Source organism: Semicossyphus pulcher, unplaced genomic scaffold, assembly GCF_022749685.1.
Source record: "Semicossyphus pulcher isolate SPU_LCO1_2020_fin unplaced genomic scaffold, fSemPul1.0.p SCAF_4, whole genome shotgun sequence".
NCBI classification, from domain to species: domain Eukaryota; kingdom Metazoa; phylum Chordata; class Actinopteri; order Labriformes; family Labridae; genus Semicossyphus; species Semicossyphus pulcher.
In genome coordinates, this window is record NW_027211715.1 from 14,618,201 (window position 1) to 14,632,356 (window position 14,156).

General features: G+C 42.1%; 1 protein-coding gene across 2 annotated transcripts in view; it reads left to right on the forward strand.

Moving 5' to 3' along the window:
- unc13a (unc-13 homolog A (C. elegans)) overlaps positions 1 to 14,156 on the forward strand; it is a 54,222-nt gene that overhangs the window by 21,827 nt on the left and 18,239 nt on the right. For both annotated transcript variants that reach the window (XM_069679458.1, XM_069679459.1), the window contains exons 17-35: positions 94 to 321; positions 596 to 737; positions 1,193 to 1,362; positions 1,499 to 1,614; positions 2,578 to 2,741; positions 2,823 to 2,976; positions 4,683 to 4,751; positions 5,110 to 5,199; positions 5,341 to 5,475; positions 6,653 to 6,786; positions 6,981 to 7,066; positions 8,691 to 8,817; positions 8,927 to 9,023; positions 9,842 to 9,985; positions 10,649 to 10,726; positions 10,960 to 11,037; positions 11,241 to 11,329; positions 11,436 to 11,582; positions 12,388 to 12,511. In XM_069679458.1, the coding sequence (XP_069535559.1) occupies positions 94 to 321; positions 596 to 737; positions 1,193 to 1,362; positions 1,499 to 1,614; positions 2,578 to 2,741; positions 2,823 to 2,976; positions 4,683 to 4,751; positions 5,110 to 5,199; positions 5,341 to 5,475; positions 6,653 to 6,786; positions 6,981 to 7,066; positions 8,691 to 8,817; positions 8,927 to 9,023; positions 9,842 to 9,985; positions 10,649 to 10,726; positions 10,960 to 11,037; positions 11,241 to 11,329; positions 11,436 to 11,582; positions 12,388 to 12,511 (2,372 nt within the window). The remainder of the gene's footprint in view (positions 1 to 93; positions 322 to 595; positions 738 to 1,192; positions 1,363 to 1,498; positions 1,615 to 2,577; positions 2,742 to 2,822; positions 2,977 to 4,682; positions 4,752 to 5,109; positions 5,200 to 5,340; positions 5,476 to 6,652; positions 6,787 to 6,980; positions 7,067 to 8,690; positions 8,818 to 8,926; positions 9,024 to 9,841; positions 9,986 to 10,648; positions 10,727 to 10,959; positions 11,038 to 11,240; positions 11,330 to 11,435; positions 11,583 to 12,387; positions 12,512 to 14,156) is intronic.

The following is a 14,156-nucleotide window of genomic DNA, read 5'->3' on the forward strand; positions in this document are numbered from 1 at the left end:
TATAATTCTTCTGTTTGCTAGAACGTGTCTAATGCTTTTTTTTCTCAATTCAATCAGTGAAGTACATCTATCTATGATTTTCTCACCAAACAGGAGCAGCAGAAAAGAGCTCCAAACATGGCGCAGAGGACCGAACCCAGAACATCATCATGGTTCTTAAAGACCGAATGAAGATCCGTGAGAGGAACAAACCCGAGATCTTTGAACTCATTCAGGAGGTGTTCGCCATCGTCAAGGCCACCCATGTCACCCACATGAAGCAGATCAAACAGAGCGTGCTGGATGGCACTTCCAAATGGTCAGCCAAGATCTGCATCACAGGTGAGTGTGGAGACAAAATTAGAACAGTACAGTAGCTTTGAAAAGAGCTGTAAGGCACTGTCAGCATCAGAGTCAGAGGAGACTGCACGTGTCAGGTGTTTGTGTCTATAAAAAGAGACAGGCTGGCGTTTGTATGAGGAGAGCGCAGGTGGCGTTTGTGGGGCAGTAGAACAGAAGGTGGGATGATTTAAGAGGCATCTGTTTGCATACACAAACACACACACACACACACACGGGAGCTGACCAGCTTGTCCATTTTTTTTCTTCCTCCTAGTTTTGTGCGCCCAGGGTCTGCAGGCCAAGGATAAAACCGGTGCCAGTGATCCTTATGTCACCGTCCAGGTGGGGAAGACCAAAAAGAGGACCAAGACCATTTACGGCAACCTGAATCCCGTCTGGGAAGAAACATTCAACTTGTGAGTGAAGACAATTTAGAAAAAAAATGGAGATATATGTAGATTTTTGTAGCCGTTAGGGCATGAAATAATGATAATTTCCATTACAAGTTTTTTCAGTTAATTGAATTATTTAATGTCAGTGCCCAGGATGACATCACCAAATTACTTGTTTTGGCCAATTAAGTACAATAGTTTAATGAAATGATAGAAATTAATTAAAGATAGCAAATCATCACATTTTAGAAGCTATTTGTCTGGAATAAATAAATAATTAATTATCAATATTTTTGTATCAAACCCGCCTTCCAGCACTAGTTGGGGCCCTGATGAGTTAAATCTATTTATTTGCTTTCTGTTGATTAAATAAAACATATATACATTTGTTTAATTGTTTTTTTTCCGTTAACGCTTGAGTGTAATTTATCCGGTCTCTTTGGCAAATTGTGTCTGACTCTCTGCTTGTGTCTGTCCAGTGAATGCCACAACTCCTCAGACCGCATCAAGGTGCGAGTGTGGGACGAGGACGATGACATCAAGTCTCGAGTGAAACAGAAATTCAAACGGGAGTCAGATGACTTCCTCGGTCAAACCATCATCGAGGTCCGCACTCTGAGCGGAGAGATGGACGTCTGGTACAACCTGGGTCAGTTCAATCCCGTCGGGTGAATGTATTGTTCAGCTGCTATATCGATACCATAGCTTTAATTATCTCACAGTGCAGTCACATGACTTTATCACTTCTCTGATTTACTGTGTTGCTGTATGTTTTGTGCTCACAGACAAGCGTACAGATAAATCAGCCGTGTCCGGAGCCATCCGCATGCACATCAATGTAGAGATCAAAGGAGAGGAGACAGTCGCCCCCTATCACGTGCAGTACACCTGTTTGCATGAGGTAAGCCCAGTGTTTGTGTATTTTAGCAGAATAATATAATTTTTCTAATATCTAAACCTTTAAATTACAACACAAAAAGTATATATTAGATATCACCCGAAACTAATGTATAATAAAACATTTAATGTGGGAACATTTTAAATTAATACATTGCTACTTTCATTTCTACCTGTAATACTTTTCCACCACTGTGTGTTTGTGCATCTGTGTGTATCTATGCACAGTCATCCCACTGCGCGCCATGCCAAACAGGTTAATTTACCTGGCTGATGTTGAGCTCCATAATGGACTCAGTCCAAATTAAACTTTAGTTAATACTCCGTGAAGTTTGCTTTGCTCTCACAAGATAAAGACCACTTCCATACATCAAACACATTTCCAGTCCAGCTCTTAGCGGGAATCTCTGCTGATTGATTGTCGACCAATCGCAGCCTGGTATTGAGTCATTACTCGGCCCATTACTCAGCAGGGCATAATAGCTGAACCTTAACAGACAAATGACCACTGTTATTGCTGCACATAAGTGGCCATAAACCACACGGTGAACTCTGTAAATCTTTTACAGCACTTTATGCTCGAGTAGTGAAGGCAGCACCATGTGTCGGCCTCATAATGTAGTTTAATTGTTATTCATGTAGAACAGCCATTAAAAGGTAATTGGATCATAAGATGTAATGCTGCTCTGTTATACTACAATAAAACATATAGAAACTTTGATTACACCTGAGAGATGTGTCATGCTCAGTGTTTCTTTCTAAAGAAATAATTACAAAAACACCATCAAAGAACCATGATCACCAACCCTCTATTGGCTATCATAATGTTCATATCCCTAAAAGGCACTTAATAGCCATTAACCACTTCACAATGAAACTCTTTGGAGCCGTTTAATTTGTTATTTCCTCTCCCTCTCTCTCTCGTTTCCGTTCTCTCTCTAACTCTCGACCCTTTCCCTTTCTGTAGAACCTCTTCCACTTTGTGACCGATATCCAGAACACCGGTGTGGTGAAGATCCCTGATGCCAAAGGGGATGATGCATGGAAAGTGTACTTCGAGGAGACTCCCCAGGAGATTGTCGATGAGTTCGCTATGCGTTATGGAGTGGAGTCCATCTACCAGGCTATGACGTACGTTTACCGACAGAATTCAGAATCAAGCTCTGAGTTAAGTTTCCTGTGTTTGCTTACATGTCTTTCTCTCTTTTGCAGCCACTTTGCCTGCCTGTCATCTAAGTACATGTGCCCAGGTGTGCCTGCTGTAATGAGTACACTACTAGCTAACATCAATGCCTACTACGCTCACACCACCCAGGCAACTAACAACGTCTCTGCCTCTGACCGCTTTGCTGCTTCTAACTTTGGGGTGAGTCCCTGCAGAAACATTTACAGGGTTAAGAAATTATAAAACGGCATAATTTCCTTTTTACCACTTTTACCTGATGCTTACGTGTTGTCCTGGTGCTGAATGGCTAATACATTTACTATGGCCCCCAAGATGCAATCAAACTGGTATCCAATAACTTAGGTCACCTGTCCTCCTACATTAAAGCCCAAGCTAAAAACCTTGTAATTATTTTGGACACTGGTTTTACATTTTTGTTGTGAAATCCAGTTTCTTTCAGCTCAGAACCATTTCAAAATTAAAACCAGTGACTGTATATATAGATGGACGACATGTCTCCATCTGCTCTCATTGTACCTAATTGATGCCAAAATAGCCCACATGACAGGCACTACCATCATGCAATGGTGTCGTCATTTGGAGCCAGAGTCTGCACAGTAGATCTTGGCGGGTGGAGCCGCCGTAGCCACTTCTGCTAACCACAAGACACACTTAGCTCACTGAAAAAACAGCAAGGATCCCGCACGCTAGCGTGTTTCACAGCAGAACAGCTTCTTGTGTTGGTCTGAAGCAGACGTTCACAGGTATGGAAACTTCAATGACTGTAGAGATTGTTTTAGTTACGTCTCCTCTCACCATTCCTCCTCTACTCTGCTAATCAGGAACAGATCGGCTGCAGGAGCCGTATTTGTCAACAGAGCTGTCAATCATCCTTTTTACAGCATCAAATAACTAATTGAAACTAAACTTGTCAGAAAAATGAACTCTTGGATGTAAATCAGCATGATAAGAACTAACTATAATGACAGAAACCATGTTTGAGAAACATTTATTTGATGTGTATTTTGATTTTATAGTTTGACTTATGTCCCATCTGTTAACATGGAGGAGGCGGGCTTTATGACCTATACTGCAGCCAGTCAGCAGGGGGCGATAGAGATGTTTTGGCTTCACTTTTAGGGAGCTGTCATGTCGGCCATCTTTTTATTCAGTCTACGATTAAAACCTGTTCTCTCCTTCAGTGACCTAGAAAAGGTAATCCACGCTTTCATCTCTTCCCGACTTGATTATTGTAACTCCCTGTATACTGGCATCAGCCAGTCGTCCCTGTCCCGCCTGCAACTGGTCCAAAATGCTGCAGCAGAATTGCTGACTGGTTCCAGGAAGAGGGAGCATATTAGTCCCATTTTAGCCTCTCTTCACTGGCTCCCAATCCGCTACAGGATTGAATTTAAGGTTGCACTATTTGTATTTAAAGCCCTGAATGTCCCCTCCTATATAACTGACATCCTCAGCCCTTACAAAACTTCCAGACCCCTCAGATCTTCCAATACAGGTCTCCTGGCGGTCCCCTGCCCTAATTTTAAACTAAGCGGTGACAGCGCTTTCTCAGTCAAGGCCCCTCGACTGTGGAATAGCCTTCCATCCTCAGTGAGGTCTGCCCCCTCTGTTGAGTCATGCAAGGCTCACCTCAAAATATACTTGTGTATGCTTGCATTTGAGTCCCCGCGTCCTCAACGGGCCGCCTGTTGTGTTTTGTTTTGTTTCTGTCTCATTGCTTTGGTTTCTATGCGTTGTTTCTTTTATGCAATGTGCAACACTTTGGTCAGATGCTGCTGCTTTTAAATGTGCTTTATAAATAAATTGACTTGACTTGACTATGGATTGTAGTATGTCTGCTGTATGTTTGGTAATGTTAATTACCTTGTGTGTTGTAATCTCCACAGAAAGAGCGATTTGTCAAGCTTCTAGACCAGCTGCACAACTCACTGAGGATTGACTTGTCGATGTACAGAGTAAGACTGCTCTCCGTTTTACTGTTTGTGCTCATACGAATATTATCTTGGAATTATCTTAAAGTAGATAACAACTATTGGTTAGATAGTTAAACGGCAAAGTTGAAATTACACCCACAAACTTTCTACTCTTTCAGCGGATGTATTAATTGGATTCACAGCTCCTCTGAAACATGCACAGACACTTCCAGGAAACACTGCACACCCACACAGTAACAACTATGCCACCAAACAAGCGTTTTGGGTGGCAGTGGAAATTGTGTTTCTAAGCTGCCCACAGAAACAAACACACACTGGACAAGGATGGATGTGTTGTCATGTGTTGTGGCTCACTGTATTTTTCTTCGTCTGACTGCAGAACAACTTTCCTGCCAGCAGTCCAGAGAGGCTGCAGGACCTCAAATCCACTGTGGACCTCCTCACCAGTATCACCTTCTTCAGGATGAAGGTATTTCTTTAGATTTTAGTGTCCAAGTCTCTGCAATCAAGCTTAACATCCTCCAGAAAACCCTGCAGTTCCACAGTCAGGTGAATTAATGTCAGCGTGTGCATTCGCCCGGCTTCACTTTCACTATCTTTTTGCTTTCAGGTCCAAGAGCTTCAGTCTCCACCCAGAGCCAGTCAGGTAGTGAAGGATTGTGTCAAAGCCTGTCTCAACTCCACCTACGAGTACATCTTCAATAACTGCCATGAGCTGTACAGCCGCGAGTATCAGACAGACCCGGTAAGAAACAGCCGTTTATTCAATACCTGTGTAGGTGTAGATGTATGTCTCTCTTCCCCTCATAAAGTACAGTGTTGCCAAAGGTTATGAGAGTATAATAGTTGTAAGTATAAGAAATTATGAGACAGCACATTTTATTGCTTAAAGGTACAAAAAGTTTTTTTCTCATAAATGTCCAATGATTGATGTTCTTGTGTTTCTTTGGCTGTAATTAGCTTCGCTCTCTGAGAAGGCATAAGGAGATAAATAACCCCTGCCTAACCCCAAACTTATTGAAAGAGTTGAACTAATAATTAATTAAAACTAAACTTAATTAAAGCTAGCAGTTTTCTTCATAGATTAGCTTGTAGTTTACTCTCTGTTTCATTTCTATATATTCCTCAGTGCTGTTTAAAATGCACTCAGCTATTTAAGTACGTGTGTCTGTGTTTTGCGAGTCCATATCATCATCTCAGTCTGGGTAGTCCTGGCTCTTCCATCCATCATTCCTGCTTTGGTTTTCAACAGGGATTTCTACAACTTGCTTTGAGTCCTCATTAAAGCGCCAGCCCCATTCAAACTCCCTCGTGAATTACAAATAATTTTTTTCCTTTGAATAAAACATTTCATCCTGCGGGATGTTGCTATATTTTGTTGAAATCTCTACAAGATCATTCTTCGTTCTTCCACCCCTGTGGTCCTCGGCTTACTTTTTTATTTCTTCCAGCACATCTTAAGATATTTCAAAGAAGTCATCCAGACAGTTGACATTCGGAGTCTGTTTAAAGCAGTTTGAGCAGAAAACGTTGAATATGTATGAGTTGTTGAATCATCAGCAGAGTGGAGATATCCAGCAAAAAAGTCTCAGCCTGAAGAGTACTAAATGGTCTTATGAATTATATACCTACACTACTTTTTGGAAGATTGGCCTTTAGGTTATCCTATCCAACACAGATGTAGATGTATGTCCGGTGTGAGCGGTACGGCCCAAACCATGATGAGGAAATTGTTCAGAGAACAATTGTTTGGCTGAAAAAAGGAATCCAATTATCCACAGACTCTGCAGATTGACCGTTGTTGGCAGAAGTGCTGATCTTTCCATTATAAACAGGAAAAACACCAACAGGCAAAATTTCACCTCCAATAAAAATGTGCAAAAATGTGTTTGTTGTGACTTATTGTGTCACTGCTTTTCCAGGCCAAACAGGGTGCCGTGCCTCCAGAGGAACAAGGACCCAGCATCAAGAATCTGGATTTTTGGTCCAAACTCATCACACTTATCGTCTCCATTATCGAGGAGGACAAGAACTCCTACACTCCCTGCCTAAACCAGTATGTCTCTGTTCACCTCCTGCACCTTTCATCTATGTATTCTTTATTTTCTCATTTGAATTTCTATAATATTTACCCTTTATCTGCTCCACAGTTTTTATTAGAACCTCAAAAGCTATTCCTTAAGTTTCTCATCACATTTCTCAGTTTCATTTATCTTTCATATACCTCGTCTCCTTCTCTCCTCCTTCAAGATTTCCCCAGGAGCTCAACGTGGGTAAAATCAGCGCTGAAGTGATGTGGAACCTGTTTGCTCAGGATATGAAGTATGCAATGGAGGGTGAGTGCAAGTCTGTGATTTACTGAGCCGCTGAGCTGACCGAGCCTCGTCAAAGAACTGAAGACATGCTAAGTGCATTTTAGTGGTTCGGTCATTATTGACACCAATGGTGACATAAACGCAGACACAAAACAGTGTGAGAGACTTTAGCTGTGGTTCTCAATAATTTACAGAGAGGTGAATTGATCCGTTACTGGTTGCAGGGCTTTAATTGTAAATGGTGGGGTTGTTTTAAAAAGGGTTTTGTAGTAAATGAACACTCAACATGGTAATTTACATCTTAATATGTGTTCAGCCACAGCAGCTGAAGGTATTGGAATATTTTTAATATGAAGAATCACATGATAAAAAAGCGAATAGTTTTCAAACAGCTTGTTGAAAAGACTTTGTTTTGACTTTTTATATACTTTTGTATACTTTGAAGTCACATGATGTAGGTTTGATGCATTTATTGAACTATTATTTTTCTATTCTTACAAGTGTAACACGCTGCACTGTTGCATGAATTTATGTTTTATTTGTATTTATTCGTAATAAAGAAACATGATTAACATCAATGTAAATGTGCCAGTTTTAGCCGAACAAGGCTGTCCCTCGACCTGATGTCAAGGTGACCATTAAAACAACGAATAAAACACACAACATATAAAAACATGAAAACACGAACAGGCAAAACGTGAACAGCTAAACCGACAAAAAAATCTTGGGAGAGTAGGGCAGCATCATACACAGTAGACATGTAAGCAACAATAAATACAAGACAGTATTAAGCCGACAATCAGCACAAGCAGTTAAAGCATGACACATAAGAGCACAGGAAAGACATGGCATAAGCAGACAAGCAGCATAAATTGTTAAAAACATGACACAAAATCACACTGCGAAGAACGTCAAACAAGCAAACAATCAGCACAAATGATTAAGACATGACAACATAAAAACAAATCACATTACAGAGGGCAGGCAACAACATAGAGCGACTCATTCGTTCACTTATCCTCCTGCTGCAATAGTTGAAGTACAGCACGGACAGCCAAGGCATTACTCCTTATCCATTAAGCTATATACTGACAATGGATGATCAAGCACTTATTTAAACAAGCATACCACGCGTAGTATTGCATTGATCATTTACAGATCTCAGTTTTAGTTGTGTTAGCCTAGGCACACAGCCAGCAGATATCAGGTGGTTATTTTTTAATCTAATTTAGTTTATAACAGGTTACAAATTGGGCTCTAAATGTTCTTTTTCACAGACCAAGATCAGCTGTCTTAAATGAAAAACTGAAACCTTAAGTGTAAGGGGAATCACTTTTTTCCAAATTATGCAAAGCCTTTAAGGTCAAACCATTTTCTCTTATGTTTGATTAATATTTAATTTCTTTTTATACCTTCACCAAGCAGGGCTATAATAGCTTTTTCATAGCCTAGCCCACATTTGTGATTGTTCAATTAAACCACTGATTATATTCAGGAAGTCCATGAGGATGTGCGTCTAACTCCAGGTCAATGCCTCAGCCACCACAATCGATCTGTGTTAATTGCAGGTAGAAATGGCTTAAACTCTGGGAGTGAAATTTGTTTTTTTCTTAACATGCATTTGTCCTCTTATTCTGTCCGTCAGAACATGAGAAAAATCGCTTGTGCAAGAGTGCAGATTACATGAACCTGCACTTCAAGGTCAAGTGGCTTTACAACGAGTACTGCAAAGACCTGCCCTTCTTCAAGAGCAGGGTGCCCGAGTATCCTGCGTGAGTAGCAACTCGTCCATCACACGTTGGCAACATCAGTCTTACACTGAGAGAATAAAAGGATAATACATTCTAAAAAAAATTCATGTACATTTTGTGCTCTCCTCAGGTGGTTTGAGCCATTTGTCATTCAGTGGCTGGATGAAAACGAGGAAGTGTCTCGGGACTTTCTGCACGGTGCTTTGGAGAGAGACAAAAAAGATGGGGTAAAAGTTTCCAGCTCTTCTTCTACTTATCTCCCCTTCACTCCCCTGGAAACGCTGAGTCGCTGGTGTTGTTCAGGCAGAATTACTGTAATCCATCCTTTGTACTCCGTCTGTCACACTCAAAGTTATCAGGCAGAGTTTCATCCGCCCTTCCGCTCTGCCTCCCACACTCCCCCCTTCCTCTCCTGGTCTCTTCAAAGGCAACAGAAAGCAGCATGGACACGCAGCACAGACAACGACTCAAAGCAGAAAGTGTGTTTGAAACATCCTCTTAGCCCAGGAAAAGTGCTTCATCACATAAAGCAGGTCTTTGGAAGTTTAAAGAAGCGTGGCTGAGACATGCTCGTCGGTAAGGAGGGCCATCACTCTGTGACAGCAGGGTTTTGCGAATTGATGGATTTATCCCAGAGTTTTGACGGCAGGAAAGCTGTCCTCACCTCATTACCCAGACTCCCCAGAGGGGCACCTACACACTCACCTTGGGCCAATTAGGGAACAGGCACTAACCAGCTGTCAATTACAGGGAGACTGACAGTAGCTCCCCCTGTCATCGGATGCCTGTCTAACTGGTTGTGCGGCTAGTTTGATCAAGGGTGTGTGCAGCTGCGTACATTTGGTGAAAGATATCAAAGTTCCGGTTGAACATAGCATCTAATAGTCTGTCTATGTAGGCTAGGCACCTGGAGGTCACATCTTGTTAGTCTCCCTCATATCCAAGCTTCTCACCTGCTACCCTTATTAATCCCAAATCCTGTCTGCCTTTCTCTATTATTGTCTTCCTGGTTTTTAACTTCTCGTCGCCCTTTTCTGCCCAACAGTTCCAGGTCACATCGGAACATGCTCTGTTCTCCTGTTCGGTGGTGGACGTGTTTTCGCAGCTCAACCAGAGCTTTGAGATCATCAGGAAGTTGGAGTGTCCAGATCCGCAGATCGTAGGACACTACATGAAGCGATTTGCTAAGGTAGATTAAAGACATAATTTCGAAGTTCTCAGTTTTGTTCTATCTGGCAGCACCTAATGGCTACAAAAGGAGTTGCGGGCGCATACGTCCCAATTTAAACAGACTAAATTAAGCCAACAGTCTACGGTTGGCTCCCTTAGTCACGCTTGTAACTCTTGATTTTCCTCGCTGACGGATTGGATTGGATTTTCTCTTATTTTTGAAGTTGTATCTGTAGTCATCGATCTTTTCTTAGTTTGTTCAGCCATAGTAGATTACTGTTTACTCGTAACACTTGCAGAGACCAGAAAAGCAGCCCTTAGCTCCGCCTACACTCTCTGGCAGACCAACCACTGCTGGGAGATAGGTAATGCGTCACTAACTGGGCGCTGCTGTGATTTTTTCCGCGAAAGTCACAACAGACAACCAGTCTGTAATAATACAATATACTGCAAATGCAAAGGCTTTCAATGGGCCATAGGCTCAATCACCAGTGTGTTACCTCATTCGGTGATAGATAGTGACTTAACAGACATTTATTTACATGAAAATCTTCGAGATTATTACTTTTAATTAAGTTGCAATTTGCAGATAAGTGAATGAATTCAGAATGAATTCAGAAACTATTCTACAATTCTCCCTAATGACTGATGACCTGTTCCTCTCTCATGTTTGTGTTTCCAGACCATCAGCAATGTACTTCTGTCCTACGCTGACATCATCTCCAAGTGTTTTCCTAACTACATCAACATGGAGAAAGTGGTGAGTTGTCGAAGACTTGATGGAGAACCTAAGGAGTCATCTTGATTGATTCAAAAGTTTCAGTTTAAGACTGTTGTGTTTTTACTTATTAGATCAGCACACTGCATGATAAATAGACCTGTTCAGTATATCCATGATTAGGTTAAAAGTGGTTTCTTTGAATTGTAAATATATTAGTGGGCTGTGATTGTTTCAAACAGACATGTGAGAAAATGCCATCTTTCTGTCCTCAGCCCTGCATCCTTATCAACAACATCCAACAGCTGAGAGTTCAGCTGGAGAAAATGTTTGAAGCCATGGGAGGAAAAGATGTGAGTGATTTGCTCTCTTTTTGTATTCCTACCTCCAACTCCCAACCAGTGTTATTAATTCATTTAGTTTTGTGTGCACAGGTTAATTTTGGGTAACTTCAGAAAATCTTTTTAATAAGAATTTGCCCTTAGTGTCATTATTATTGCATAACCCCCATGCCAGTAACTCCAACCTGCTGTGTGTCTCAATGTACTTTCTTTAGCTGTGTGTGGAGGCCAGCGACATCCTGAAAGACCTGCAGGTTAAACTCAACAATGTCATGGATGATCTGAGCAGGATCTTTTCTGTCAGGTAGAAACACACTCACACATTTATTCATTCATACATAAGCCATAATCTGATGTATATTAAGACGGACCTACAGTGCATTGACATGTGTTCTGCTTTCCCTCTCTAGTTTCCAACCTCACATAGAGGAGAACGTGAAGCAGATGGGAGACATCTTGGCCCAGGTGAAGGGGAACACAAATGTGGGAAATGCCAGCAGCGTGGCCCAGGATGCTGACAACGTCCTGCAGCCCATCATGGAGTTCCTGGACAGCAAGTGAGGCAGTCTGACACTTTCGCAGAGTCTAAATTGGATACTTCAGCTTTGATGCCATTTTATAATTAAAAGGGCCAGTTCGCAGATTTTCAACCTCAGTCCTATCATGCTATTATGGGGAGCTAATGCTATTATGGTAGGAAAAAAAGTGCAATTTGCCTTTGTGCCTTTGGAGGACGCTATCTGCTTCTCCAATGGTCCCTGGAAAACCTCCACCAGACACCAGCCAATTTCAATTAGTATTGCTTCTATGGATTACAGAGAACACCAGCTTTGACTGACAGCGGCTTTTTCCAGGGGCGAACTGCTCCTTTAAGTGCAGACAGCAGTATGTGCTTATTGCTAACATACTGATAATAGCATTTACTTACAATAAAGGGCTGGGGACTAATTTAGTGGACAATCTCAGCACAGTTGACAACACAAATGCAGATGACATGTCAAGATCAATTAGCTAAGGTGACACCACGCCCATAATTACTTTAAGTCTTAATATACTGTCAACAGGTGAGTTATAATAAAATGTAACCCCTGCACATTTGTCATGAATGCAGAAATGAGCTCATGAAGCCCAAACTGTTTTTGTGCAAGACTTAAAACATGTTTACTTCTGTTGTTAAGCTGGAGATTTTAATATGAGGCCTCTGTGGAGATTGACTTGTTTTTGGAGCAACCCTCAAGTGGCCTGTTCAGGAACTGCAGTTTTTGGCACTTGAACGTTGGCTTTCTTCTCGAGGAGCTTTGCATCCTTCTGCTGTTTGTTATTCATCTCTCCCTCCTTTCTTCCATCTCCCCCGCCTGTCAGCCTGACTTTGTTTGCTAAGATCTGCGAGAAGACTGTGCTGAAGCGTGTGTTGAAGGAGCTGTGGAAGCTGGTGATGAACACCATGGAGAAGACCATCGTTCTGCCGCCGCTCACAGACCAAACGGTGAGAGCACTCACACCTACAAATACAAAAACTGAGGCATACAGCCGTACACATACACACTATAAAAAATGCTAAGCTACACATGCTGTTTTGGCAATGACTGCTGACTTCGCCGGCTGTCCATGCAAGGACTGAGACTTATTTTTAGTCTGGACTAATATGCACAATGCGAACACACACAGCACTAGGATCTCTTTTCCCTCTCTGTTCTGATGACTACAGCAAGAAGGTAGACAGCAGAAAAAATATGTTAACATACTCGAACACACATGCACAAATACACACTTGCACACGCCTCCAACTGCCAAGGCAGCATCAAAAGAAAGAGGAGGAGGAGAATGAGGAAAGGGAATACAAAGGCAGACATTTTGTGTGTGTGTTGCAACTCAAGATGGCCCTCTTACAAACAGAAGATCAAACTGCTTCTGAATCACATCGACATGGCATCCTATCCACTACTTAACCCCCACACATATTAAACATCGCCCCCAGTGCCTCCATTCATCCAAACAATCACGATGAAAAAGGAATAAAAGGAGTGCACCATATCATTCTAACACCGGCTCATGGCTGCTCTCCAGTATGTCAGCCAACAATCATTTGGAGACATTCCTGATATATGAGTAACTCACTACAGAGTGGCAGAGTCTTTTTTGCCCAAAGAATCTGGCCTACTTCCAACAAGAGTCATACATTTTGGAAAGCAGCCTCCTGTTTTCTTTTGTTTTGGATATATGTGTTCTTATTTGTGTTTGGTTATTGACTAAAGAGCCTCATATCACTGTTAAGACTACGACTTCTCTCCCGTTACCCTATACTAGCTAGCCAGTACACTGCTTTTTCAGCCTGAATAAAATAGCTGCAGAAGCCCCTGTCCAATTGGGTTTATCCAATTTTAAAAGAGCAGATATTAAGCTCTAAATATGTTCAAAGGCCATACAAGGACCTTTTTTTGTTTAAAAGTTACTGTTAAAAACACTTTCATAGTACAGTTACTATCTGCTGGCCCCTCTCACCTCTCTCCCAGTATTTAATCCAGGCTTCAGACAGCTATGAATTGGTCCAAGTCCCTCCAGCCTTGGGGCCCAAACTTGTGTTTTTTGACTGATGTGGGGCTCTTTGCAGCTTGACTGACCCTTTTCTCTGGTTGTTGTTGTTGTTGTATTACTATTACATCCCGCTCCCACCGCTCTCCCTCCACAGATGATTGTAAGTACAGCACTCCTGCGTGTGTGTCTGTCTGTCCGTCCACGGTGGTTGGTTCTCTGCTATATGTGGCTGCGATCTTCCCCTGTTTTTTACCCCACATCTCACCCACTCCCTCTGACCTCTCTGACCTGTCCCTTCTCTCTTTCCTCGTCCTCTCCTCTTCTTTTCTCCTCCACTGTCCCTCCTTTGAGTGGACAGAACGCATGGTGCATTCCTGACTGGTTCTGATAGGTCCCACACCCCCTCAACAATCCAATCAGTGCCCCCCTCTCTTCTGCTGTGTCTTCTTCCTGAACACTCTCCTCAAACAGGAAGTGGTACTCCTCTCTTTGCGCCTGGTGTTGCCTTGTTTCTTCTCATGCATTGTGTCCTTTTACTGAGACTCTGGTGGGGTGACTCCGATCTGTCGGTGGCTTGGTATCTGGTGTCCTACCCC